Source organism: Jaculus jaculus, chromosome 17, assembly GCF_020740685.1.
Source record: "Jaculus jaculus isolate mJacJac1 chromosome 17, mJacJac1.mat.Y.cur, whole genome shotgun sequence".
NCBI lineage: Eukaryota > Metazoa > Chordata > Mammalia > Rodentia > Dipodidae > Jaculus > Jaculus jaculus.
Genome location: NC_059118.1, coordinates 60927627 through 60954484, shown reverse-complemented (window position 1 = coordinate 60954484; position 26858 = coordinate 60927627). Strand labels below are relative to the sequence as shown.

The following is a 26858-nucleotide window of genomic DNA, read 5'->3' as shown; positions in this document are numbered from 1 at the left end:
AGAAAGCAAAGGCAGGAAGAGCACAGGTTATACGAGGAAGACAAGGGCGGTGCTTCTGGGATCTCTTCTGCAAGCACTGAAGTGAATGGGAAAAGCAACTGGGAATTTTTGTTGTGTTATTTATTTTTTGTATGTTTTTCTTGAAGTTTCTTCTACACAAGAGGTGTGAAATGTTCTAGTTAATGAAAGGAAGGGACATTTATTTAGGCTTAGTCTGTATCCACTTTCTTAATGCCCTCTATACTGAAGACAAGTGAACAAAAACCACAGTAAGATGAAATTAGTACCGTCCACAAATGGTAATAATGGCATTTCATTCCCGCCCCCCAAGTTCACAGTGACAAGCAGCTCCTTCTGCTAACTAACACAGGGGAAGGGATTTATAACATCTGTTGGGGATCCTTCATCAAGCCACACCATAAAGCAATAGGACTGAAGAGAGAGTTGAACTCAGTGTGCTCACGGGGACAGTCCCGAGAAAGTAAAGTGGCTCATGGTGGTCCCCTGTGAACGGATGCAAGGACAGACAGACAGCTGTGTGCTACCTGCTCCTGCTCCGTCAGCGGAATGGGCATCTTCTGTCTTTGGTCCCTTTCCATTCTTCTTCATGGGCAGCAGCAGTTTCTCTCTGCACAGTGTCCACTTCTCTTATGTGCTCCTCAATTGCCATGACCACGTCACAGGGGACAAATGTCAAGGCACTGATATCACCAAACACCTGGAAAGTGGTGACAAATTGAGCAAATTAAATTTACATTTCAAAGGAATATTCGGCGGAATGGTCAAAAGATAGTTTTTAAATATTTTCCCTCTGACAGGAAAATTGTAGCTTAGAAACTCCCTGAAGTGATAAATTATTGTCCTAATTCCCCAGGTACACTGAAGTTTATGACTTAGGTTTCATAGTGTGGCTTGATTTCTGACCTTTTGAGAAATATGTATTGACCCATTTAAAATAAAAAAGATACATAAAACACAATAAAATACATATGAAAGTGAGTATTTTTATCTACTGAAACAAAAAAATGTCAAAATCAAAAAGAAGAGTGAGGTTCTTCTTTTGTATCACATATTTATCTTTATTTTTAAATTTTTTTTTAAATTTTATTTATTTATTTGCAAGGAGGGGGGGGCAACAGAGATAGACAGAGAGAGAAAGAGAATGAGAATGTCAGGGCTTCTAGCCACTGCAAATGAACTCCAGGTGCATGTGCCCTTTGCACATCTGGCTTATGTAGGTCCTGAGGAATTACCCTGAGTTCTTTAGCTTCGCAGGCAAATGCCTGAAGCGCTAAACCATCTCTCCAGCCCTTACGGCATACTCTTTTTTTTTTTTAAGGATGGACTTTGAGGCACATGCCTATAACACCAGCACTATGGCAGGAGTATTAGGATTTGGATACCAGCCTGGGCCACACAGTGAGACCCTGTCTCAGAAAATCAAAATCAAACATTACCAACTAAAAAAATTGCCAGCTGTATAAAAAACAAAACCTGCCTGGAGAACAGAGGATAGCATTCCTTGTAGTAGGAGCTCACTGTCCCCAGAGAAAGTTTATATACACAAGACTAACTACTCTGCAGCAGAACTCCCAGACACAGCAATAGCCTGTTTCACTCATCACACACAGTTTGGGCTTATTCCTAGACTGTTTATAATAATCCCCAATTTCAATGACTTCATATGTCTCCTACATCTTAAAAGTATGTAAAGTTTCCAGTAATTTTGCTGAGCACTTGTTTTTCTGCAAAAGTTGATGTCTTGGACCAAAAGCCTTCCATGGGAGCAAGGTCCCTTCTACATGTAAACTGGCAAGTTGAATGCATTTCTCTGCACAGCAAAGAGGATATCTACTAATTATACAAAGCCTTCTTTAATTTCCAGGGCCATCTTCTCTTTCCAGAAGGATTTTTGCATGTGCCTGTGAGTTCATAAATCAGTGTAAGTAGACAGTCTGAAGGCCTTTTTCCAGGATGAGCAATTAGAAGAAGAGGTCATGATTAAAAGGACAGGAAGAAGAAATCTACTTCCAAGACTTGGGCATGATGAATGACAAGCTGGGATGATGCTATCAGAGAAGATCACGTTCTCAGCCAAGGCAGAACAAGAGGGAGAAAGAAGACGTGATCGTGCATGCTTGCACCCTGAATTCAGCCATATCAAAGAGATATGTTAATTTAGAGGAAGAGTGTTGATTTCTTGGTGAACCTGGTACCAGCATAAGGGTGAAGGAGATAAACACAGAGAACACTCAACTCCTACTGAACCAGAGATCCAGAGACACAGAGGCTCCCAAGACATCATCACTGAAGCAGACCTAAAATGAAACCAATATGGCTCAGGGAAATTCATGGAAGAGGGGGCAGAAAGATTGTTAGAGCCACATGTTGGTTCATTATCCACAGAGACATTGCCTCCTCCCCATAACTAATGGCCAACCCCACAATACATGACCCACATTCCCCAATTAGGAGGGTCCCTGCAGAGGGGAGAGGTCAAGGAGAGGATAATGATGGTACCAACATGGATGCATACATACTGTGTACGTACATAACTAATAAAAAAATATTTCTCTTGGACTGGAGAGATGGCTCAGAGGTTAAGGCACTTGACTGCAAAACTTACCAATCGAGGTTCAATTTTCTAGTTCCCACGTAAAGTCAGATGCACACAGTAGTGCATGCAACTGGAGTTCATCTGCAGTGGCTATAGGTCCTGGTGTGTCCATGTCCCCCCTCCTCTTGCAAATAAAAACAATATTTAAAATACTTATTTATGTTAATATACAAGCTTCATGACTAAGCAGACACAGATTAAGTATCTGACATATCTAACTACATAGGGAGCTGTGGGCAATGATTTTTCTACTCTATTGAACATGTTTTGCCAAGGCTGGGTGTGGAATATAATCTCCTGCCCTCACAAAGTCCTCTGCCATTCTCCTTACCATCTTTATGTAAAACACAGCTCTCACCTCAATGGGAACAAGAGCCAATATATTCTCCAACCAAGTATCATTGATCATGGACAAGGAACATGGGTTCAGATCACCCTGAATATTCTAACATGGACAGCTTTTTATGAAGGTTTGATGGTTAAATTACAGAATAGAGTCATAAGTAAAAGGATTTTCCCAAAGGCGTTGGGCTACAAGTCAGGAGAACTCTGTTAGAAGTCTCAGATGCTATAGAATGGCATACTTAGCTTTGGAGTTGGTGGAAGCTAGTGTTCTACTTAGTCAATACAATTCAAGAAGTTTTACCTGATGGTCACAAGGACCATAGGCCAGACACTGTGGTGGTGGTCTGATTCAAGTGTCCTCCATAAACTTAGGTGTTCTGAATGCTAGGTTTCCAGCTGATGGAAATTTGGGAATTAATGCGTACTGGAGGCAGTGTGTTGTTGGAAGTGGGCTTATGGGTGTTATAGGCAGTTTCCCCATGCCAGTGTTTGGCACTCTCTCCTGTTGCTATGGTCCACCTGATGTTGGGCAGGGGGTGATGTCCACCCTCTGCTCTTGCCATTGTTTTCCCCTGCCTTTAAGTCAATTCACTGTCCAACTGCAGCAATATGGTCACAAGAAGAACTTAGGCTACTTTTAATTTGTGACAATATGAATAGTTATTGTTTCAAATCATTTTCGTATAAAAACAAGCTGCTGGCATGATACTCATACTGTATTTTATGGATTTCATGGGTTAATGGAATGAAATGTTTCTAGAAAACAAATGAGAAAAAACTTAGATCTTCTGAGAAACAACTAGTTAAATTTTCCATGCTTTCAAGAACAGGAAAAAGTTCTACCTAGTTGTGTTGTATCTTTCAAAAGCTAAAAAAAAAAAAAAAAAAAAAAAAGAAGAAAGAAAAAGAAAATTAACAAAGGATGACTTTCATGCAATTTCTTACTTCTAACATAACCATATGCAATTAAGCTACACCAAGTGTAGTTTCTATGGCTAACGCCAAAGACACTATGGCATGCTGGGTAGTCTGTTTGTTCAGTGCAATTCTCATTGAACAGTTTATCGTCTTTCTTAGGGCAACTTGGGTACGCATGCACAAACAGATGTACACATCCACTACGGACACATGAATCTATGATTTTTAAATTCTCATAGTCTTTGACCTAGTAAATATACTGTAGGAATCTACCTGTAACACACAATATGGGTTACCAATAGAAGTAACAGAGAAAGGAACTCACAATTCTGAAGTTTCATAAAAGTAACAATTACAGAAAAATTGGAAAACTGTCAGAATCAGCTTTTCTGAAGGAGACCAAGTTCTGGAAGCCTGTGAGGCCAAAGCTACTTCTCTTGGAGTTCTTCACCGGGGCACTAATGTTTACATTCGAGCTAATAAAATAGAAGTGACTAAGCATCTCTATGATTGAGAAAATGATGTCAGCAGGGACAGGCACACAGGAACATACAGACTGACTCTCAATGGTAACAACATGGTAGTCTGCAATATGTAAGTTCCTTCTGTCCTATGCTCAAGGTGTTAGAACTTTTCTGGCTAAAGCAGACCTGAGAAGAAAAGTTGCTAATTTGCTTGTGAATAAGGGTAGGCATACCCCCAAGTTTTAAAGTGGAAAAATGAAATTATCTGCAATAGAGTGGGTGGGATGGGTCATATCTTTCAACAATAACTGATACTGATAAAGCTTAGGAGGCAATTGTAATCATAGATAAGGGACTATGAAGGAGGAAGAATAAAAGAGAAAACACATTATGGAAGCAAGTTCTTATTTCATTTCCCCCTTTAACACAAGATTGTGTAATCTCCCCTAATTCACTGAGTGCAGACAGACGGCAAAATTCACAGGCCCACCAAACCCAGGATGAGTCAGAAAGGAAGTGGAAGTTATCCTTGGTAGAATTCACCAGCTACAGTTGAAACAAAGTGTGTCTTCAAATTCAATTCAAATTAAGTTAAAGTGGTCAATTTCACAAACAGAACTAGAAATAATTGATACCCTGTAAGTTATAGGTTGAATCAACATCATTTTGGAATACGGATGTTTTAAATTACGAAAAAGTAGAACCCTTATGTAAATTTTTCTCAAGTGGTTAAATGAGCAAAGAGCTCACATTTGTGATTTATTCTCTGAGTTTAGCAGTGACGCCGGGTGGTAGCACAGCCGTGCCAATCCTCACAGCTGCAAAAATTATAAGCCAAGGCACACAGTCCTTCCATTTTTGCAAAAGTACACTTTATTTGGTTGTAAAATACTCAGTGTTCTTAAGATTAAATATCTGAATATTGCTTCTGAAAGAGCAGCTGTCGCCTTAAATCTAAAGTCTAGTTTGTTTACTGGCTGTATTTTATATCCTTTAGAAAATGACACTGAATAGCAATAAAATCATTGTAAGTATTCTACAGGGGAATATAAATGCCCCTTGGTTACACTGTACATATCTTTATACATAATTCCAGTTTATTTTCCCCAGAATTATGTTAAATATGTAAAAAGCCTTTTCTCATAAAGGTAAAACTGCTAGATGTTTCCAAGTTGTAATTTAGCATTAGTGTCAAGATTGTTTCAGAAAATAAGCTCCCGTAACCACTTCATTCCTTTTAAGTGTCATTCAGCATACTAGATGTGATTGTGCACATAAAATGAACTTATATGATTTTATGTTACTGTTTCAGAAATATAAGCAAGATTAAAAATAAATCATACAATATATTCATGAAACTGACTGATGCAAAACTACTGTGATCTTTTTACTTTTTACATTGTTTGTGGTTACCATTAAGCAATTGTTTCAGGTAGTTGTGGAGGAATTTATTCTGTAAACTAAATGAAGAAAGTGATATTTCTATGAAGTCTGAAAGAGGAAAATGCATTTATAGCTGGTTCTTTGGTTAATATTGGCACAATCACAAGATGTATAAAATATTCAATGATATTTCTGTGCATAAAGATATGAAGACATAATTATTTTAGGGTTACTTGTTGTTTGGATTTTGTTCATAACTGAATCCTTTGATCTTTGTAGAAATCTGAATTAGACAACATTTCTAAATGGAATGTGGTAGAAATCACTTATCTTGAAAGAGTTCGTTCATCTCAAACATTCACTTCTGAATTCATGGACTTCAAAATTATTGATAATACAAAAATCACAAAAAATCTAGGTATTTTAGTATATTAAGAGTAATAAATTAAAAGAAGCATCAAAGCATTTTTGCATATACCATCCTCTATCTTTCTTGCCCAAAATCCAGCTTGATGAGAGAAAGATAGAGAATTTACAATGAACAAATTTTATTCAAGATAAAACATTCAATCTTCATAAATATGCAAGAAAACTTATTCTTTACCTGTATAATGTTTATGTTAAAAATTAATCACATATTTTTAAGTGCTATAGTTCACAAGTCAAAGCTTATTTTTATAAGGATTATTTTTATAAGTATTATACTTCATGTGTCAGAGCTTATTTTTGAACTACTTATATGTACTTAATATCGCTATAAAATATTCTTGTGACATATAATCTGACAGAAGTTTCTTTATTCAATATAATGCTCATATCTATTACTTTTTGATAAACATAAATAAAAATAGAATAATTATTGCTTGGAGACTCTAAGAAAACCTAAATTTCTGGTTATTTTATATGTAAGAATATTTTAAACCATTATATTAAGTTTTCTTATATGTATAAATTAGAAATATAGGTTTCATGTAAAGCAAGAATTGCTACTGACTTATTACCTCAAAATATGAGTACAAATAAAATACAGAAAAAATATAAGATGCAATGCTTGCTATATTAGAAAAAAACAATGTTAAATCGTTAATATAATTTGAATGACATGTGAATATACAGTAAATGAAATCAAAACAATTTTCCTGCTTTTCTCAGTAAAGTAAGCAGCAATGTAGTAAAGCCAGCAGTTACTAGCAGCATTTTTACCATGTATTTGAAAGAGCTTTTACCTAAAATGTACCTGAATTGTAATGAATTCATTAAAATCTACAGCTTGCTAGGTTTAATCTGTACAATTTTCCACTTTGTGTTACCTACATATCAATAATACATATAAAAGTATAAACTAGTCCGAGGTGAGAAAGAAATGCCTTGCCTAATTTTGTGAGACTATTTCACAGTAAATTTCACTGACCTGATTATTAAGGGAAAACAAAATAAGTTATTTTTTCATGTATATATAATAATTTTCTATTCATATTTAAGAAGAGTTAAATTCCTATATATCTGAATACCTAGAAACTACATGTGCTTATGAGTTTTTAATGTAGTCTGGCAGAAAACTGTGATATATCTTGTGATACTATATTTTAATACTAGCCTGATAATTGAATTCTACGTTGCTCTTACATTCTGTTGTTTTTCTGCTTTCTTATAACAGGGGTTAGCTTTTAGGTATAACAAAATGATGACCCATTGTAGTTTACTTAAAGTGAATCATTATTTTTAGAAGAAAAGGCAAAATACTATTAAGACCTTATCAAAAGCTCAATAAAAGTGACAACAATTAAATTTGAATTTAAAGCCAGGTATGCAAGATTAGTATAACTGACAATCTGAATATTTTGTTGAGAGTCATAAGCACTGTTGTTGCTGTTTCTTTTTAGTGTATAGTGTTGATGCTGACGACCAGGCAGCTCAGAAGTCGTCCTGTACGCTGTGACACACAAGATGTCCTCTGTTCTAAATCTGAACAATTAAAATGTGACTTTTTCCCACTTTGTTTAAGTTAATTAATTGTAATGTAATGTTCAGGACAACCTAGAACTATGTACAAAGGGAAAGACAAGAGAAAAAGAAAATTTTCTCTCTTCAACATGAAATGACTTTCAACCAAAGAAATGAGCAGAGTAATTTTCTCCCTGAAAACACATAGATTTTATATCAGTATAATGTTGTCTATGGGGACCACATTCCAGAACTTTTCCACTGATTATTCTTCCACATTATTATTTCTCTTTCTCCTGGAGAGAGAGAGAGAGAGAATTGGTTATCTGTAAAATACAGATATGAGGATTTTCCAATACACTAGCTAATCTTTCCTGAAAGAAATTAAAATAGTACTGTTAAAACAAAAGTGCTCCCAACTCTTTGACGTTTTGTTGAGTAGTTCATTTGATTCAAGGACAAAATGTGGTTTCCCTGTGCAAGTATTGAAAGTTTTCCTGCAGGATGGTCCTCATGCTGTGCCCACTGAAGGGGAGAAAACCAGAGGCCATTCTCTGGGTACCTGCTCTGTGTCCTGGGTTTCTTGCCCAGAAGAAAATCTCCACAGCTAAGCAAAACCCATCATGTAATCATAAAATAGTGTTTGGGTTTTTCGTTTCCTCCTTTCTATCAGCAGAACACTTCCTATTAATTGGTTAATCTGTTATTTAGGCAAGTATTAATATTCTAATTTTGCAGAAGAGGAGTCAGGCTTCCTGCTGTGTATCCCCTGGCCCTGGGTAAGGAACTCTTCAGATGGGAGATTCAAAGTAGGTGAGGTTGGCCTCCTGAGACCTCTCTGCTTGCCGGAAGCCTCCAGGAGGGCGAAGCAGAGCCTCCTCAGATCGCTGAGTTCCTGGCTCCCAGCTCTCCGCTCAGACCACCAGGCGACACCGCCTCTAATGACAAAACCATTTTCCCATTTCACCCCAACTAATGCTCCAAGGACTTTCTTAATTGCCACTGATACCCTGGGAACAGGAAGCTTATTTGTAACTTGATGAATCTTCACCAGGTCTGCCCGAGTTTCTAGGTTTTGCAGAACTAAAAAAAAAAGAAAAAAAAAAAAAACTTTGCAGTAACTTTGTTCTTTCAGACTCTGAAGATAATCTTACCTACCGAACCACAAGACTATATGCTCCTCTCTGGACTTGCTAGAATCCATGGATCCCATCGCAGAGAGGGCTGATGAAAATAAAATGAAGGGAAAGTGCCCTGAATAGAGGACTGATGACCACCAGTGACAGCTGGAGAGGGACAGGGTGGGTCAAGCCAAATGACAGGACAGCGTAAGAAGTGTGTCACCCCAGATCAGAAGCCTGGAAGCCAGGGCCCACCAGCACATGCTGTTTACAGTATGATGTTGGCTTCACACATGAATCCTGACCTCTATTGTGCTGAAATTGTCTGTTCCTGAAAGCATAACTTTCCACAAAAATAGAAACTTAAAGATAATTTGTTTCCATCAGGTTTTATTTAGATTTTATTTTCTAAATGGAAAGAGTTAATATCTGGCCTACATTTCTTGCAGAACTAGGTAGGGTTTAGAAGTCATGCTCATCCACCAGTCAGGGCTGTGTTCAGTGCACACGGACCTCAAAAAACTAGCTGCCCTTATAAAAACCACCATAAAAAATTCAGGGATGAGGCAACATTGTACCCATTTTCATATCACACTCAACATCATGTGTAACTTAATAAATAAGTTAGTTCAACTGTGTTAACTGGTGTTTTTTTGTGTGTTTTTTTTTTTTTCTGCATCAAAATATCTGACCAAAATGTGGACTGGGTCTTAACAGTACCTCTGAGTGGGCATCTAGGGGACTGGACCCCCTTATATATTGATAATGACTTCAATGTACAGAATTTTCTTTAAGAAGCATAATTTGGAAGCCATAAATTCAATCCAATTTGCTAAATTTTCTTGGACATCCACTTGGTATTTCCACAAAGACAGGGAACCCAAAGTCTGAAGTCAATGTTGCAGCTAATAGGCCTGCTTAGGAACCTCGTTCTAAACGTATAAGGATCTTCCACTCATCTGTCAGCAACATCTGCCTATGTGCTATTAGAAATTCCTCTATAGTGCACATATCTTAGAACTTTTTTTTTAAAATTATTTATTTATTTATTTGAGAGCAACAGACACAGAGAGAAAGACAGATAGAGGGAGAGAGAGAGAATGGGCGTGCCAGGGCTTCCAGCCTCTGCAAATGAACTCCAGATGCGTGCGCCCCCTTGTTCATCTGGCTAACGTGGGACCCGGGGAACCGAGCCTCAAATCGGGGTCCTTAGGCTTCACGGGCAAGCGCTTAACCGCTAAGCCATCTCTCCAGCCCCTTAGAACTTTTCTTTCTCACTAAGCTCCACATAAACCAACTCCAACCCATTCCCACTTGAGGCCTTGTAGCTCTGAATACCAATAACAGGCCATATGGGTTGCACAGCTCCTTTGTCTAGCATGCCTGAGGCCCCGGGCTTGATCCCAACATAGAGATTTGTGGGCGGGGGGGGGGGAGGGGAAGGCGCAAGAGTGAGTAGGGAGAGGAATAGGAAGGGCAGGCAGAAAGACTAAAAGGGAAAGAGGAAGGGAGAGGGAGGATGGAAGGAGAAAGGGAAGGAGGGAGAAAGGTACAGATGGAAGAAAGGAGGGAAGAAAGAAGGGAAGAAAGGAAAAAAAAAACCTCCCTGGGGTCAGGAGATGTGTGAAGAAAAGTCTGGAGATTCTTGAATAGCAAGGCAGGTACCTAAAGTAAATCTGTCCATTCCTCAGTCTGCTCCAGGGTTCTCATTATTATTATTTTTTTTTCAGTTCCTGTCTTTGAAGAGACACAAGCTTATAGTGGAAACAGGCTCAGAAAGGCCCAAAAGTAAAATCCTGAACTTGTCACGAGCATTAGGAAACGCGCATGGGGCGTACACGGGAATAGCGTGCCGCGGATGGACTGCGTAGGAAGCTGAGGACCCGCAGCGCGAAGTAGCCTTACAGGGCACGTGCGCGGGCGGGAAGCCCTCGCGCGCAGGTGGGTTAGCATTTGCTGGAATCTCGAGTTGGCACAGACAGGACTTACCAACGCCCAACTGGATGCCCACCCTTTACCTTAGGAAAAGGTGAAGGTGTGAAAACAAGAGCAAGAGTGAGGTGGACCCCTAATTCTCAATTTGTCCATAGTGACTTTATTTTTATCCCAGTATTATCATTGGTATTTGAAAACAACATTCACAAGTTGAGTGAACTTAATTGGACATCATCTGTATTACTTGTGATCATTATTGAACCTTAAAAAAAAAAAAAAAAAAAGCTAAAAGTTTCTTTTTTTTTATTTTGGCAGATATCTCATTAATCTATCCCAAGTCCCTGTGAGCCAGGTAACATAAGTATTCATAACCCAGTTTTTCAGATAAGGAAATAGGTGAAGAAGTGAGAAATGACTAAGCCACAATTATGGAGCAAAGGAAGACTTGAGAGAACCGCAGGGCCCAGCGGTAGCTACCCTCCTCCTGCCCGCTCGCTGCAGCACCGAGGCTCCGGGAGGAACGCAGTGTTTTGTAGCCATTTTTCCATAGCATTTCAATGCACGTTGTGCAAACGTAATTAAACACATGCTTATACAAATTTAAACACACATGTTTATGCAGATTTAAAAAGTTAAGTCACAGTAGTTTGATCTCCAAAAAATAAATAAATAAATAAATAAAAGCCTCTGAAGCAGGATTCTGAAAGTGCCAAGAGGAACCTCTGAGCCAAACTCCCGAAGTATACCGGACCCACTCCCCTGCTGCCGCGGCTGCCTGCGGTCCCCCCCTGACCTTGCCTCGGTGAGGGGCGGGAGGCCGGCGGACGCTGGGTCAGTTCTGACCCACCTACGCTTCTCTCAGTAAAATGCTTGTGGGTCTCTTCAAATGTTCAAATTATGGGGGGGGGGTGCTCAGTTGGGTGGAAGGGAGAGGAGCTCACCCACAAGAGTAGCAGCTGTGACCTGAAATGTCTTCAAGGATGTAAGGAGGGTAGTTTCGGAGGACACACTTTAATCAGCTTCGCAACACAGCCAATAATGCCAAGTTCAAAGCAAAAGTGATAGACCAACAAATTCTTAACGTTCTGATCAACTTGTGCTATCCCATTGTTGGGTGATTTACGTGCCATATATCTTGCTTAGTTTTTGTTTCTGTTTTTTTATCCTGTAGCCTTCATTTCCACTAAATAATGACAGTCTCTCAGACTTCACTATTCAGCAATACCTGTGTAATGAACAGAGCTTCAGATTTCTACACACTGTGAATCTGGATTTTAAAAATATGGTGTAACATGAGGGTTTTAAATTAAAAATCAGTATATTGGAAAAACTATCTTTTCTTGGGAGAAATCATGACTTGAAGATCATTTTCCAGTAATGTTCTAAAAATAATTTTAAATACTTCAAGATGGGACACTTTCCTATATTTTCAGGATTTTTTTCTTATGGAGGAAAAATAAACCTTAGCACCTAATTCATTTTGTGTAGGTCCCTATTAAGCAAGGACCGCAGATTTCCAAGGTATGCAATTGCAGGACAGTTCCTCTTTTTATTTTCTCATTGAGCCTGCAGGTGTTTAAAAATGTCATCCGAGTAAAAATTATTGTAGGCAGAATTCTGAATTATCTCACTTGACTTACTTATTGCCTATATCCTCAAATATATTCGCAGTAGACATTTTTGTTTGATTTCCATGTCATATTTTTGTTTGTTTAGGCAAAAGCCAAAATACATCTTCAAACTAACCTTGATATTAGAAATATTAGAATCTATGTACCAAGTAATATTGAAGTCTTTAGCATCAGGTATCATTCTATGCACATTTAAGTATATGTTTAAATATGTATATAATGCATTATAATATATAGATCATTTACCATCAGGATATTTTATTATATACATACCTCAACAATAGTGCCATCTGGGAGTCTGAGAAAGTGACGGTGCAGCTCTTGAAACCCACTGGGATAGACGTTGTACACGGATACGTGAGAAATAACTTCTCCAGGACCAAGGGCAGATGCGGAGATTGGATGTCGGAGGTCACAGCTGGAGACACTGGACTTGGTGCCATGGCTGCTGCAGATGTAATCATACACTGCCACCTAGTGAGACCCGCATCCCCCCCAACCATTGCAGCCCCCAGCCCCAGAAAAGAACAGAAAAAAATTAATTAACTTCTGGCAAGAGCATAACCGATTTTAAAAGCTTTTACAATAAATCTGAAAGTCTCTGCCATGTGCAGTGCCTACACTCCACTCCATGCATATTTTTATGGCGTATGTTGAAGTAGCAAGGATAGACAAATCCCTGGTGTGTGCTCCATAAAGTTAATTCTACACAGATGAAGCTGTAATTGGCTTCCATATTAACCCAAAGTAGGAAGATCAAGCAGGCTGTGGCAACGATAGTGTTGATTTAAAAAGAAAATGCTTACAAAGAGTTTTATGAATGGGTTTGTTTGCTCCCTCATGCAAAAGAAATCTTTGCTCCTTTTCACTGACTTCTGTTGTGATATGTGCTAGCCTAATATCACTAACACAGTGGACCAGATACATTAAAGGTGTTTTATTGATGTATACAGAGCCAGAGGTTGTATACTGTACATGTTTACCTATGAGTTTTCTTTGAGGCAATCCTAGATTTTATACTTGCTGAACTTTATTGTGTGCAAAGGTTTCTCAGGTAACAATTTCATTGTCTAATAGAAAGCACCCTGTGGGGCCTTCATTGATGGTAATTGAATTATGAATGAGTCGAAAAGACACTGTGTTACTGCTTGCTTGAAAACCTGGTAATGAAAAGTAGACTATACCACTTAAACATTTCTATGTAGCTGATAAAACTTCTGGTCTGCTAATATCCTTATTATCATTTTCTACAAATGCTGGACAATGTAGATGCTTTCTAGACTCCTTAATTTCCATATTCAGGGGTAGCCGGAGTTTCAGAATGAGTGAAAGCAGAGGATAAACAGTGGCTTAAATATGATTAAACACAGAGTTCTACTAATTATCCATTCAGAGACAGGATTTTTGAGGCAATATCACATGTTTTCGGCACTAGCAATCCATCACGAATTCACAGCAAGATACTGGCCTACACTTAACTTCAAATAAGTTTGATTGTGACAAGTGTGGCCAAGGAGCCTTACCAGGGTAAGGCCTGAATTGGATGTAAAAAATAAAAAAGTACACAATTGATGTTAAATGTCCATCCACAGAAGAGTGGTTGAAGAAAAGATGTTGTACATAGTTCATAGAATACTGATAAGCCACAAATGACATAAATCCTGTCATTTCAGTAACATGGATGAGCCTAGAAGACATTAAATGGGACAAGTATGGTACAGGGGAGACAAATACCGCACGGTCCCACTCATGTGGAATCTAAGAAATGCTGAACTCATAAAAGTGGAGATTAAGATCATGTTGGCAAATAAGGTCTTACTACCTGTAGTCATGGCTGAGTGGGTAAAGCAATGAACTAGGAAAACATGATTGCCAAAGGGGATAAGAGGAGGACAGATCAGCCGTAGAAAGCTGCCCTTCGAGTGAGCTCTCTGGAAGTAGGTTGACTGTGGTTAACAGTTTTATACTGAATGTTTCCAAAGAGCTAGAAGAGATGATTTGGAATGTCACTGCTACAAAGAAACGGTAAAAGTATGAGATGACTCATCTGCCAAATGCTTTGGTTTTATCGTTGCGTAACGTCTACTGCATCAAAACATCATATGATACTCCTTCCTCAATATGTACACTTATGTCTCAACTCCAAATAACACTAAAGCAACCTTGGTGCAACTGTAGGTAGAGGCTTAGTCCTGATGCATATACCAGAGACACAAGTGCGTAGTGGGTCAGGAGTCGGTAAAGTGTCCTGTGCCACAGTGATAGGCAGATGTGATCTGTTAGGTCATGTAATACCATGAAAACCCCAGGTGTTATGCTAAGACTTTCAGAACTTAGGGCATAAACAGATTCTAGAAGTGAAACTAAACAAAATGGGTTCAAAACTGGCGAGGGAAAAAACAGATGAATAGATAAATATATATATATGCATATATATAAAGAAAAAGCATTTCCTGAAGTAAATGATGAGAGTGGAATACCCTTCTACAACAAAGGGAACATGGGAATGTTACTAGGCGAGCCCACATGCATTCACATAGGAGAACACTGTAAGGATGGGCACACTCCTGAGAAAGCCCAGTTAAGAAGCACATTCCTGAGCATGCCCAGTTTGGAGCTCATGATCACATACACATTGGGAATATGCTCAGGGTCAAGCTGCGCGAGAATGTATGTGGACATGTCTAGCTTAAGCCAAGAAGTTTTATTAGAAGATAAAGGAAATGGTATTTTGAAGGATCATTAAGGTAGGAATTTGTCGATAAAGGTACCAGCCTCATTTGATAGCTAGTAGAAGTTATTTAGCAGAAAAGAACTTTGAATTGACTTGTGTGAGAATTAAAGAAGTGAAGGCAATGTTAAGGCTTGGCTGGAAGGAAGAGAGGCTAGCGACCATCTCTCCCAAAGAGAACACCATGATCTTTTTTGGAGAGAGGAAGTTGGACTGGAGACTGAGTCCCTGCATGCTGCTTCGGAGACAGTCGGCACAGCGCAGCTAGGTGTGAGGGATGAGATAAAGAGGCGTCTCAGAAATGCTCACAAGCATGAGACGCCTGTAGGTAATGATGCTATTGCAGTAAGTCTGTATAACAAGCAGACAGGTCAGAATTATGGAAGGACAATGACCAAGCCTGCACAGGACCTGCCTAAAGGAGAAATTCATCAATGTCAAAATCGTGACAGCCACTTTGGTAACTTCATCATAGTGTACAAATGATTCTGAATCTGCTGGTAGCCTGATGATAACATTACCCAACATCACAGGTCCTCTGCTTACCTCAGTCCCCTTGTGAACTCTAGACATCACAGGCAGAGCAGAACTGAGGCCACCGAGCTACCCACCCTGGTACATCACTCTATGCCAGGCTTTACTTAGTTCCCTTTCTAAGATGGTTTTTAGGTTCTGGATATAAAAGTTTTAATTTCAGGGCACAAAGAAAGCAAGAAAGTTAATGAAGGCAGGAGTGCTGTGTTCTGGATAATCGTAGTCTCCAAGCTCCCATGATATGATATACTGGTGAAGCAAGAGTTAGCAGACAGCTTTGAGACCTTGAAAATGGGAGTCTCTCGGTCTTAGAAATATACCTGAAGCAAAGCTATGCTGCTCCCCAGGAAGGCAAGTGCATATTTAAAGAATACCAACATGGGAATATTCATAAAGTCATTGCTCATGGTTTGGAAGATAATTCCTTTCAAAATGTGAGTAGTATTGCAAATCTTGACAGTGACCTGTGTTGAGGACATTTAAAAATGTAATTCTTATTCACTTTGGTATGTCTTCCTTTTTTTCTTCATAAACTAATCTGAATGGTAAGAAGGAGAGGAAGAATGGAAGAACTGCCTTCTGTCCAAGACTTCTTGGACAGACACTGGCCTATATCTAGAACAAAAACAGGAGTTGAGGAACAGATTGGAAAGCAAGTCAGCATTAACTAGTGACAAACCTTGATGTCATAATCATGTCACAGCAACACAAAGATACAAACAGACACACACACACACACACACACACACACACATATGTACATATATATGTATATGTATATATATGTATGTATATATATATACATATATATATATTTAATATTATAGTATTATTTCCATATTATAGGCAAAGCAACTGAGAAATGTTAGCAGTTTGCTGAGAAACACAGTTATATGATGGTGTTTCTAAGGCATAATCTTTACTGCTACCAACTCAGCCCTCCCTGTGCTTATGCCCCATTCTTCAAGCATTACTGATTCTCCCTCCTGATGAACTGATACATTTGACTAAGGGAAGCAGAAGAGCTTTTCCTCTCTTCTTCTTTTCTATCCTCTCCTTTTTCTTCCCCCTCTCTTTCTTCCTCCTCCTTTTCCTCTTCCTCCACCTCCTTCCCTTCTCCTTCTCCTTCTTGTTTTTCTTCCTCTTCCTCTTCCTCCTCTTTCTGTCCCTCTCTCTTTCCTGGTGTCTGTGGCAAGTCTCCTTGTTTACAGAATGACTAAGCGAGGCCCTATTTTCCAAACAGCTCCATCTGTAACATGAATAACACTTTTATTTCCTTTGGTCTGGTTCCTATGACTACATCTTCATTTTCCCAAATAGCTCTGATTAGGAAGGAGGAGAATAACATGTCAGTCCCATGAGGGCCCAACCATAATCAGGCAGCACTGACATTTGTACCCATGTTGGTACGACTACAAAGTTCGTGAGTGAGCAATTTCAAACATCATGTGGTAAAATTTTTGATTGCAGAATTTTCCGCTGCACTGCTATGTTGGTGAGTGAATGCATAGCCATAGAATGGGGACACATCTGGGCATGATTCTGGAGACTCTGTGTTCATATGAAAGAGTCCTAGTTTTCTATCCCGAGTTTGTGTGGAAACTTTGTAGAAATAAATGAAATATATAAATCACTGATGCTAGTCCATACTGCTAATGTCCCACAGAGTGTGTTCAAGGTTCTTAAAGATTATCTAGGAGGGACAAAAACATACTGGTTCTCTCTTTCCTTGGGGCCATGAATAAAGCAAGTGTGGTCCTTCCCTGAGCTTCCAGCTGGTATTTCTCAAGGTAGTTAGGACCCTTAAACCATCTATGAACAGCAGGAAATGCAAATTCAGTTAAGTCCTATGGTATTATTGCAGGAGTTCACACCTCCTTCTGGAAACCAAGAACAGAGAGTCACACAAATAAAGCTGATAGATCCAAAAAAATCTCCCAGAAATGGTTTATGGACTTAAGACTGATGATCACACTAAAGAGAATCTTTTCAGTTACCTGCTGAGGTATTGAATGGTTTCATGTTGGCCAGGAAAACACCTTACCCTCTGGGTAATTGCTTCATCTTCTAACTTACAACTGAAGGCAGCCACAAGCAATTGGGGATGCTAAGCTTTAAAACTTCTTAAAATCTTCCCTAGGGTTAAGAAAGTAGGGCAAGGTAAAAAGGAAAATGGATGATTTATAACAGGGATGAAACCAGAAGAGTTGATGACAGATGGATATGGAGGAGGAAGGGGATAGAAGAAATGGCATCTGGTTTCTCCTAGGTCACATAGTTCATTTCAATGCAACCTCTATAGGTGAACACAATTTTGACCAACTCTGTTCTCTTGAATTTTAAAAATCTGTGTCCTTAAATCTAGCTGTTGAAGAATAAATTATATGGCAAAGTGACCTGTGATATTTGCTCACCAAACCAAATGCCCACTTGTAGTAATTCCAATTTCATTTTATTTTGGGCCACAAAGGTTACCCAAATAGAGGAAGGAGAAGATATGTTAAGGCAAGGACCAGGCAACCCTAGACATTCTGACTGAGGGTGGGTAAGGGATAAAAGGAAGTAAACAGGATATGATTTTTTCTCTAAGCCACATTTTCTATGCATGCTTTTGTTTTTCCATTTTCTAGTAAGTGTTTATGTAATAAACTAAATAGCAGTCATGAAAAAATTGGAGTCCACTCAGCAGTTCTGCAAAGGTCAGAACGCTGCTATGGTGCCCTACATAATCTGAAGTTAGCTCCACAAGTCTCTCCCCTGCCATCTAAATTCTCTTTTGTTAAGCTAATCAAACCGGTCTGCACTTCCAGGGGAGTACAGAGTGAGTTAATAAATCTATTGAAACCAGTGAATCGAGAGACTTCACACATAGGACACATCTGAGGGACTAAAGCTGGCCTCGATCTGGAGGCACACACACACACAACAAACAGAAAAATTAAGGGAAATCCACAAAACACCAGCTCTGTAAACAGTAATTTTTAGATGAAAGTCATAGTTCAGCAGAAAAACAAGTCAAGGACTGTGATTCAATGGTAGGCAAAACAGGACGGAACAAGTTCAAATGCTGCATGTTTCACAACAGAGCTTAATTAAAACAGGACTATGAGGCTGTTAATTGCATTATAATAGTTCAGCATGAAATTAGGTCTGATGTGAATGTCCTTATAGTCGAGTTGTTTATGTTATTGTAATTGTGCAGTGGTACATAGATTTAAAGCATAGATACATTTTCTTTAACAGCTTTTTGGTAGATTTGGTTTTCACTGAAATTTGCACTCCTTTCCAAGTGTGCAAACCAACAACGAGCGAGGGTCAGGGAATTAGGTCATCCTGAATGATCCAGTAATTCTCCGGTGTATTTGATGTGAGAACTCCAATTGAGTTGTGAGCCTGATTGTGGTGATCTTATTCACTATTTGTTTAGTACTGCACCATTTGCTAAAAATAATAATAATTATAATAGAAATAAAAATAAACTAGGACTTGGGAAAAGGTATATCTTTCACAAAAGTCTTTTGTTTTGTCTTGAAAAAGTGATGCTTCCCTGCTTTCTACTGCTATAGTACAATGCCTGAAATGGGTAATTCCTAGAGAACAAAAATTTATTAGATTCACAGTTGGGGCAGCTGAAGATATCATAAGAATGACTCTAGCATCTGGCCTTCAAGAGGCCTCAGCCCATGGCAGAAGGCAGAGGGGAAACAGGAGAAACCAAGAGGGGGAGGAGCTCAATTTTATAGCAAATTTACACCTGCAATAACCAACCCGTTTGCACAATAATGGCAATTAATCCATTCATGAGGCCACAGCCTTTCAGACCTAATCACCTCTTATTAAGCATTGGTGATTAATGTGTCAACGCATTCCTTTTGGGGAACACGTTCAAACTATATTTCTTTTAGGATTAAATGAATGCAAACATATAATCATGGCTGTAGCAATATACACAGATATAATGGAGATCAAAAATTGATACATTGTATCTAATATAAAATGCCAAATCCTGTTTACAGAGGGAAAAGATGTAATAGGGTTGGTTTTTCATAAGGTAAGAATGAATATTCTTCCTTGATGCATCCAGAACTTCCCATATGTTTGGTTCCAAAACAGAGCTAGATCACAGAAGAGTCTAACCCAGGACCTAACTTAGGCACTAACACCATCTTAGAAGAATATACCTATTTGATATTTTCACTTTTCTGTGGTGTGTGTGTGTATCACCAATTTTCCAAGAATTTTGTTGCATGTTGTATGTTTCTTTGGAATGGAATAACACAAATTTAATAAAATATTACCTCAAAATAAATTAGGTGAGTAAATGATTATGTATTGATGATCCTCTCCTTAGCATAACTAATAGGAATATAAAAGAAGCCCATAAGTAAACTTGTGCCTGTTCAGAGAAAAGTAGTAAGCTATCAGGCACGCCAGAAACCACACTACTATTTTTTTGTTTTTAACGAAATTACCTATGTTTAATTCATACAGCATTAGGATGTGGCAGAATCATTAATTCATTCCCATGTGTGTCTCTAAAACACTGCATTGCAAGCTTTCTTATGGAACATCTCTGATTTTGCCAGATTTACATCTTACATGTGTTAGGAGAAACATGCTTTGTCCATAAACCACTGTACCAGAAAAACCATATGAACTCTGGGAAGAAGAAATAAATGCAAGAAAAAAGTTCCAGGCTATTTTATTTTATTTTATTTTATTTTTAATTAATTAATTTATTTATTTGAAAGCAACAGACACAGAGAGAAAGACAGATAGAGGAAGAGAGAGAGAATGGGAGCGCCAGGGCTTCTAGCCTCTGCAAACGAACTCCAGACGTGTGCACCTCCTTGTGCATCTGGCTAACGTGGGACCTGGGGAACCGAGCCTCGAATCAGGGTCCTTTGGTTTCACAGGCAAGTGCTTAACCGCTAAGCCATCTCTCCAGCCCTATTTTATTTTGTTACTTTTTTATTTTTTTGGTTTTTCGAGGTAGGGTCTCACTCTAGCCCAGGCTGACCTGGAATTCACTATGGAGTCTCAGGCTGGCCTCGAACTCACGGCAATCCTCCTACCTCTGCCTCCCAAGTGGTGGGATTAAAGGCATGCCCACCACGTCCGGCTATAGGGTATTTTATGAAAGGAGAAAAATCAAAGGGTTCAGCGGTACTTCCAAGATTTTTGCCTGTGGATATACATGCCAATGTTAATGGCAGTAGCAATATGACTATGTATAAACTCCCTAGAGATTAATCTCAGAACAAGGTCAACACAGGAGAACTCCCTTCTGCTGGCTTTCTTCTGCTCCTAGTGGCTATGAGTGTGAGCAATGGATCCTGAGGGTGAAAGCACTGCAGGGAACCTGAGACATTAGCCGAGGACTGGGACGTCAGGGGTGCAGGGAAGGACATTAAGAAGAAAAGAAGGAGAGAAGATAAGCACCTATTAGCTTCAGCGACTCCCCTGTGCTTTGACATAAACCCTTCAGGTGGCGAATGCATTGTTTAAATGCAAAGGAGTCCTAGTGACCTGGTCAGCAGTGTCTCACACATCCACATCACACTCTCCATGGGGGCAGGAATGAGCAGCTTAAAAATCAGAGTGCAGAAAACACAAACCATGACCAGAAAATTGACCCACAGAGCTGGATCCTTGGGTTCAAAGTCTGCTTTTCTTCTCTTGAATCTCAAGGGGGAGAAAAGGGAAATTTGAAAGCTTTTTGCCTATTTAATTAAATGCTTTAGTTCTTGGTTTGACAGAACTGAGGAAAATAACTTCATTAACTTGGTTTAGCCAACTAAGTCCAGTGATCAAGAAGGGAAGAGACTTGACCAACATTTTCTGCTTTCCAGATAGTCAACTCTACATGCAGTACCACGGATATGGCCAAAGTTGACTCCAAACCACTGCAGTTCCCAATCATTAAATCCAGAGTTGACAGAGCATAAGGTATCTACTGATACAAAAGTTACTGACCCTTTAACTGTTGAATCTTTTTAAAGGGGGTGTGATGATGTGAACTTGTACTCTGAGCTACTCAGAAGACTAGGATAGAAAGGTCACCTGTATGTGCAAGTGCTGAAAGCCAGCCCGGGACAAAGGCCTGATTAAAAACAGAAGCATAGAATATTATTTAGCTGACCGGCCCCTCTTCCTCCTATTTTGAAGCACTAAGGAACTTTTCCTCTCTCTCTCTCTCTGTCTCTCTCTCTCTCTTGGAATTTTTTATTTCAAAAGCTGGCCTGATATCCATGCTAGTAATCAATTCTTGGTTCCTCCCCATCTTTTGAATTAATTTTCTCTCATAGTGAACAAAAAGCAATATCAGAGTCACACAAGCAGCATGATGGTGTGTCGAGAGATCGGCTCTCTTGTGTGTGTGCATGTGTGTGTTAACTTCTTTTCAGGATAAATATCCTCAGAAATTCAGTGTCCACATAGTTTGGCATCATCTGAAATGAATAAAACTGTAATGAATGTTATTTTGAAAGTCAGGAAAGCAGTGTACATTGGTTGAAAAGCCTAGGAGGGACAATTAGCAGAGTGATGAACTTACTACACTGAGTTCTGCATCAGGGACTGCATGAGTGGTCCCAGCCCATGGACTTGCCCACAGCCCTACTTCAAGACAGTTACAGATGTTATCTTATCAAGGAGACCTGTCCTGACCAATCTAATGGAGAGCAAACACTCCCTCCCCAGCCATACCCTATGCCTTATTTTTGTTACCACAACTACTTGTAAATACTACTACCAATTGCCCTTTCTACCTCATCTATTTATTAACTATCCTGTACAAAGATGGAGGCTTCACGAGGCAAGGAAATAGCACCTGGTACAGGAGAGGCACCAAGCATGTTGTTTGTTGTAGAAATATATAGGTATTTAAGTAAGTAAAGCAAATAAATGACTTCAATATATGTGAACTTTAAAACCACAGGGTATGTTGTTTTGTTTGCTTTGTTTTATGTTGCTTGGCCTTTTGTCATGCTTATCTTGGAAGCTTCTGAAATCCATTCATTTTTATCAACTGCACAGTTTATATCAGTGTTTTCTATTTGCCTAGAAGTATCAGTGAAGCAACCTCTCTCCTGACACCGACACCCCCAGAGCAAGCCTGTTTCCTAACCCAGCGAGCTGCTGAGGGCCTTCTCTCCTCACCTCCTTTCGCCCACGCCACCCACCAGTCAAGGGCTGCCCTCCTGCAACAACACTCTTCGCACGCACACCAAACCTCTCCTTCTGAGCCACCGTGCTTTCTGTGATAATTAATTGCCTCATTAAACAACTCCACAACGAAGACAGCACTATTTTGATTTTATAGATGGTGAGTCTCAAAGGAAGAAAGAAAAACCACATCTCTCCCTGTAACAGAAAAACTGAGAGGACAAGAAAAGATGGGATAACTTCATCCGCATACAATGAGAATGAGTTGGTATGGATGTTCATGCTTTAATGACGGAAAATAAGTACATTTAATTTAATCTTTGTCTTAGAGAAACAAGTGCTTTTTCCCAGTTGTATGTGACAAATAGGAAAGAAATTAGCGCTCACATTTTATTTAGTTCTAAGTCCTTTCACAATATGCAAACAATAATTTTGAATCACTTACTTGTGCAATCTAGATGGCATGAGAAAGGCAGGAGGAGATACATTTGCATGGCTTGCACAAAGCTTACATTGTGCCGAGAGAAGCGAGACACAAATGTAAGTAGCTGTGCATTTACATTAGTATGTTACAAACGAGTGGGAATTCTAGGCAATTGTGGAAAAACAGGTAAGTCTGATGTAGCAAGTTGTTTTGTCTTTGTTTTTTAGTTCTGGGGTTCAGACGTAGGAACTTGTACATGCTTGGCAAGTTCTCTAGCACAGAGCTACATCCCAAAGTAGACTGCCTATGTTGGGTTTCTCCTGTGGGATAACATAGAAGAAGGGAAAGAAAAATGGCCTCAAGTGTGGGGTCAAATTATTTTAATATTTATTTACTTGACAGAAGGTGAGAAAGAAGCAGATGGATAGAGGATAGGCGTGCCATGGCTTCCAACCACTGCAAATAAACTCCAGATCCATGTGCCACCTTGTGCATATGGCTTATGTGAGTACTAGGGAATCAAAACTGGGTCCTTAGACTTTGCAGGCAAGTGCCTTAACCATTAAGCCATCTCTCCAGCCTTTATGATATATATATGTATATATATATATATATATATATACATATATATATATATATATATACATACATATATGTATATATACACACACATATATATACATATATACATACATTTTTTTTCCAGTGGCTGGAGGCCCTGGTGTGCCCATTCTCTCTCTATATCTGCTTCTCTCTCCTTTTGTGTCTGTCTTTCAAGTAAAAAAATTATTAAAAAATTAAAGGAATTTGCTGTTCACCTTTTAATCATACTCCCAGGTCAGTGACTTTCAGTGATTCAATAGGACCAAAATGTTTTTACTTTGGTGCACTTTGTGGTACATTATCTTGTTCCCCATTTATTTTCACACATGAAGTCTTTGATCTTGTCCTTTATTTAAATGTTTAAATCTTTGAAGATAGCATTTCCAGAGCAGAACAAAAGAGAAAGAGGGGAAAAAAGCATACAGGAAATTGATTATAGCAATGACTATTTTGTGAGAAATTAAAAATAAATAATACTTATTTAGGATTCCTGTGAAAATTTCTGTTCAAAGGAAAATTGTTCATTAATCAATCATCCACTTAAAATATATTTGTTAAAATCCTATTTGTGTCAGAGGAATATGGAGGCAAAGAATTAGGTCAGCGACAAAGTCCTTGGCTTCCTGCAACTTGCACTGCAGAGGAGGAAGATGGGCAAGAAATACATAGTAAGTATTTTGGAATGTAAGTGAGAAAAGGAAACAAGTTAAGGGAGTAGCACCAAGTGAAGAAATAAGAATGCTTTATTGCCAGTTAATTCAGAGCTGCTACATTACCTAAGGAAAGCTCAGAGGATGAAACATGCCCCTAGAAACTTGAATGACTCATGAATAGTTTTGGGGTGATTCATCATAATTTCTTATGATCTTTTTTTCTGTTATATCTATTATAATGTCTCTTCCTTATGAATTTTTTTTGTTTCCCTCTTTCCTTCTAATCCTAGTCACTTGTCAATTTCAATTGTCTTCCTCTAAACCAACTATGAATTTCGTTGATCTGTTCAATTCTTTTTTTTCTAATCTTTACTTCATTTATTCTTCCTCATAGCCTTACTTTTTCTTTCCTTTTAATGACTGGGGTTCAGTTCTTTCAGTTCACTAAGTTATAAAGTGGTTGAGATATGTTTTCCCAATGTAGATGTCGGTCACTAACACTCTCCTTTCATACTGCTTCCGTGACTCTCCTTATTCCTGGTGTACTGGGCTTCCATTTAAACTGTCTCAAGATTTGAAAACTTTTCCCTTTCAGCTGATTCTTTGCATCACTGGTAGTTTAGAGGTGTGGAAATATCCATAAATTTATAATTTTTATCATTTTTTCTGTTATTACCATTCCTGGTTTCATATTATTATGGACAAAAAGAGATACAAAATATAATCCAACCTTTTAAAATGTGTTATTATTTGTTATGAGGCCTAACCCATGACCCATCTGGGAGAATATTCCATGTGTTTTTGAAAGGAAGGTACATCTTACTTTCATTGGAGGGACTACAGACCTTCCCCACCCGCCTCACAGTGTTAGACTTCTCTGTCTTGGAGATGGGTTCCAACACTCATGTCACTAATGTTTACAATTATATTTTGCACCAGGACAGAAAAATCTACATACCAGAGGTGATGAGATGCCTAACTACATTACATGTATTTGTTCCAGGTCAAATAAAATCTAACATGGTGGTGACACGTGCCTTTAATCCCAGTATTTAGGAGGTAGAGGTAGGAGGATCTCTGTGAGTTTGAGGCCACCCTGAGAGGACATAGTGAATTCCAGGTCAATTTGGGTTAAATCAAGACCCTACCTTGAGAAACCAAAGCAAAAAAAAAAAAAAAAATCTCTATTCAGAGGGTGATGGGGCATGTTACTAACTCAAAGGTTTCTCTCTTGGACTTTTATATGGTCTGTCACTCTTGTGAGAGACTCTAATTGCCACATTAGTATGACCCCATTCAGTGAGAAGTTGATTAAGACTGACGTCAACCCCCGTCCCTCTAAGAGCCATTACAAGCCATTACAGTGTCTCCTCAAGAGAGGGGGGAATGGGAGGGAATCAGGTAGCTTTGTTAGGTAGTTTAGGGTGACTGGTCCTGGAATGTAAAAAGTAGAAATGTTCTTAAGTCTGCCCTTGCAATCTCCACTTTACTAGAGATCAGAGAAGGATCTGTCCTCTCCTCATCTCTTAACTAAATGAGTTATCTACATCTGTTTTCCCACAAACAACCTCAGGCCTTCTTTGGAGGAAGTTCCCCTTTCCTAGAATTTAAATCTGATCCTGGCATTGTGGTTGGTTAAGTACAGTCTCAAAACCTGAATTTATGGCTGGCCTCTTTGAGCCAGTCCCTAGCCCAGACCTATCAGCTCTCTGGCTCAACTGAGCCTGAAGGTAGGGCCCAACCCAACAAGGTTATAAAGTAGATGCACACAAGATGGGCAGGCCCTCTCCTGCCTGGCTGTTAATTTCTCCCAAACTACGGCATTCCTGTCCTGGTAAGCCTCTAATATGGGCTCACTACTCCCTCCTGCCTCCCATATGGCAGGAGCTCTGTTTGTTTTCCCACATGGACTCACAGACCATGTGAGTATACCCATTTTCCATTCCTCATGTTGCAGACCCTCTCTTTCCTTTGTACATTCCTGGAAAAAAAATGTGGTGATTCATAAATCATCCTTCGCAGTCCTATTTTATCCAATTTTTGGCAAAAAGCAGACACAAACTCAGGGTTTGGAGTTCAAGTACTATTCCTGAATTCCCATCCTTCCATTGCATAGTCATCTATGATTTTTGTGTATAATTCTGTCTGTGTAACAAAATATGATTTCATTATTGAGTTGTGTCTGTGTGCCATTCTGTGATTTCTTTATTCGGCTCTGTCTGTGTGACTCTATATGGGGAAGTAAGGTTGAGACGCTATTTATCCTATCAGTGACATTAATGCTATATATTTCCTTGTCCTAACATTATTTGGATTATGTATTCCTGATTATTATAGATTCTTTATAAATTGACCCTTTATGTTTATTTAATAATGGTCATTGACTTC

At 38.9% G+C, this 26858-nt stretch overlaps 1 protein-coding gene across 1 annotated transcript in view; it reads right to left on the bottom strand.

Moving 5' to 3' along the window:
* Positions 1–559: 559 nt before the first annotated feature.
* The window catches only part of LOC101603424, a 301585-nt gene continuing 275286 nt past the window's right edge, over positions 560–26858 (bottom strand). The window contains exons 22-23 of the mRNA XM_045136372.1: positions 12632–12832; positions 560–718 (exon numbers count right to left, since the gene is read on the bottom strand). Coding sequence (XP_044992307.1) covers positions 560–718; positions 12632–12832 — 360 coding nt within the window. The remainder of the gene's footprint in view (positions 719–12631; positions 12833–26858) is intronic.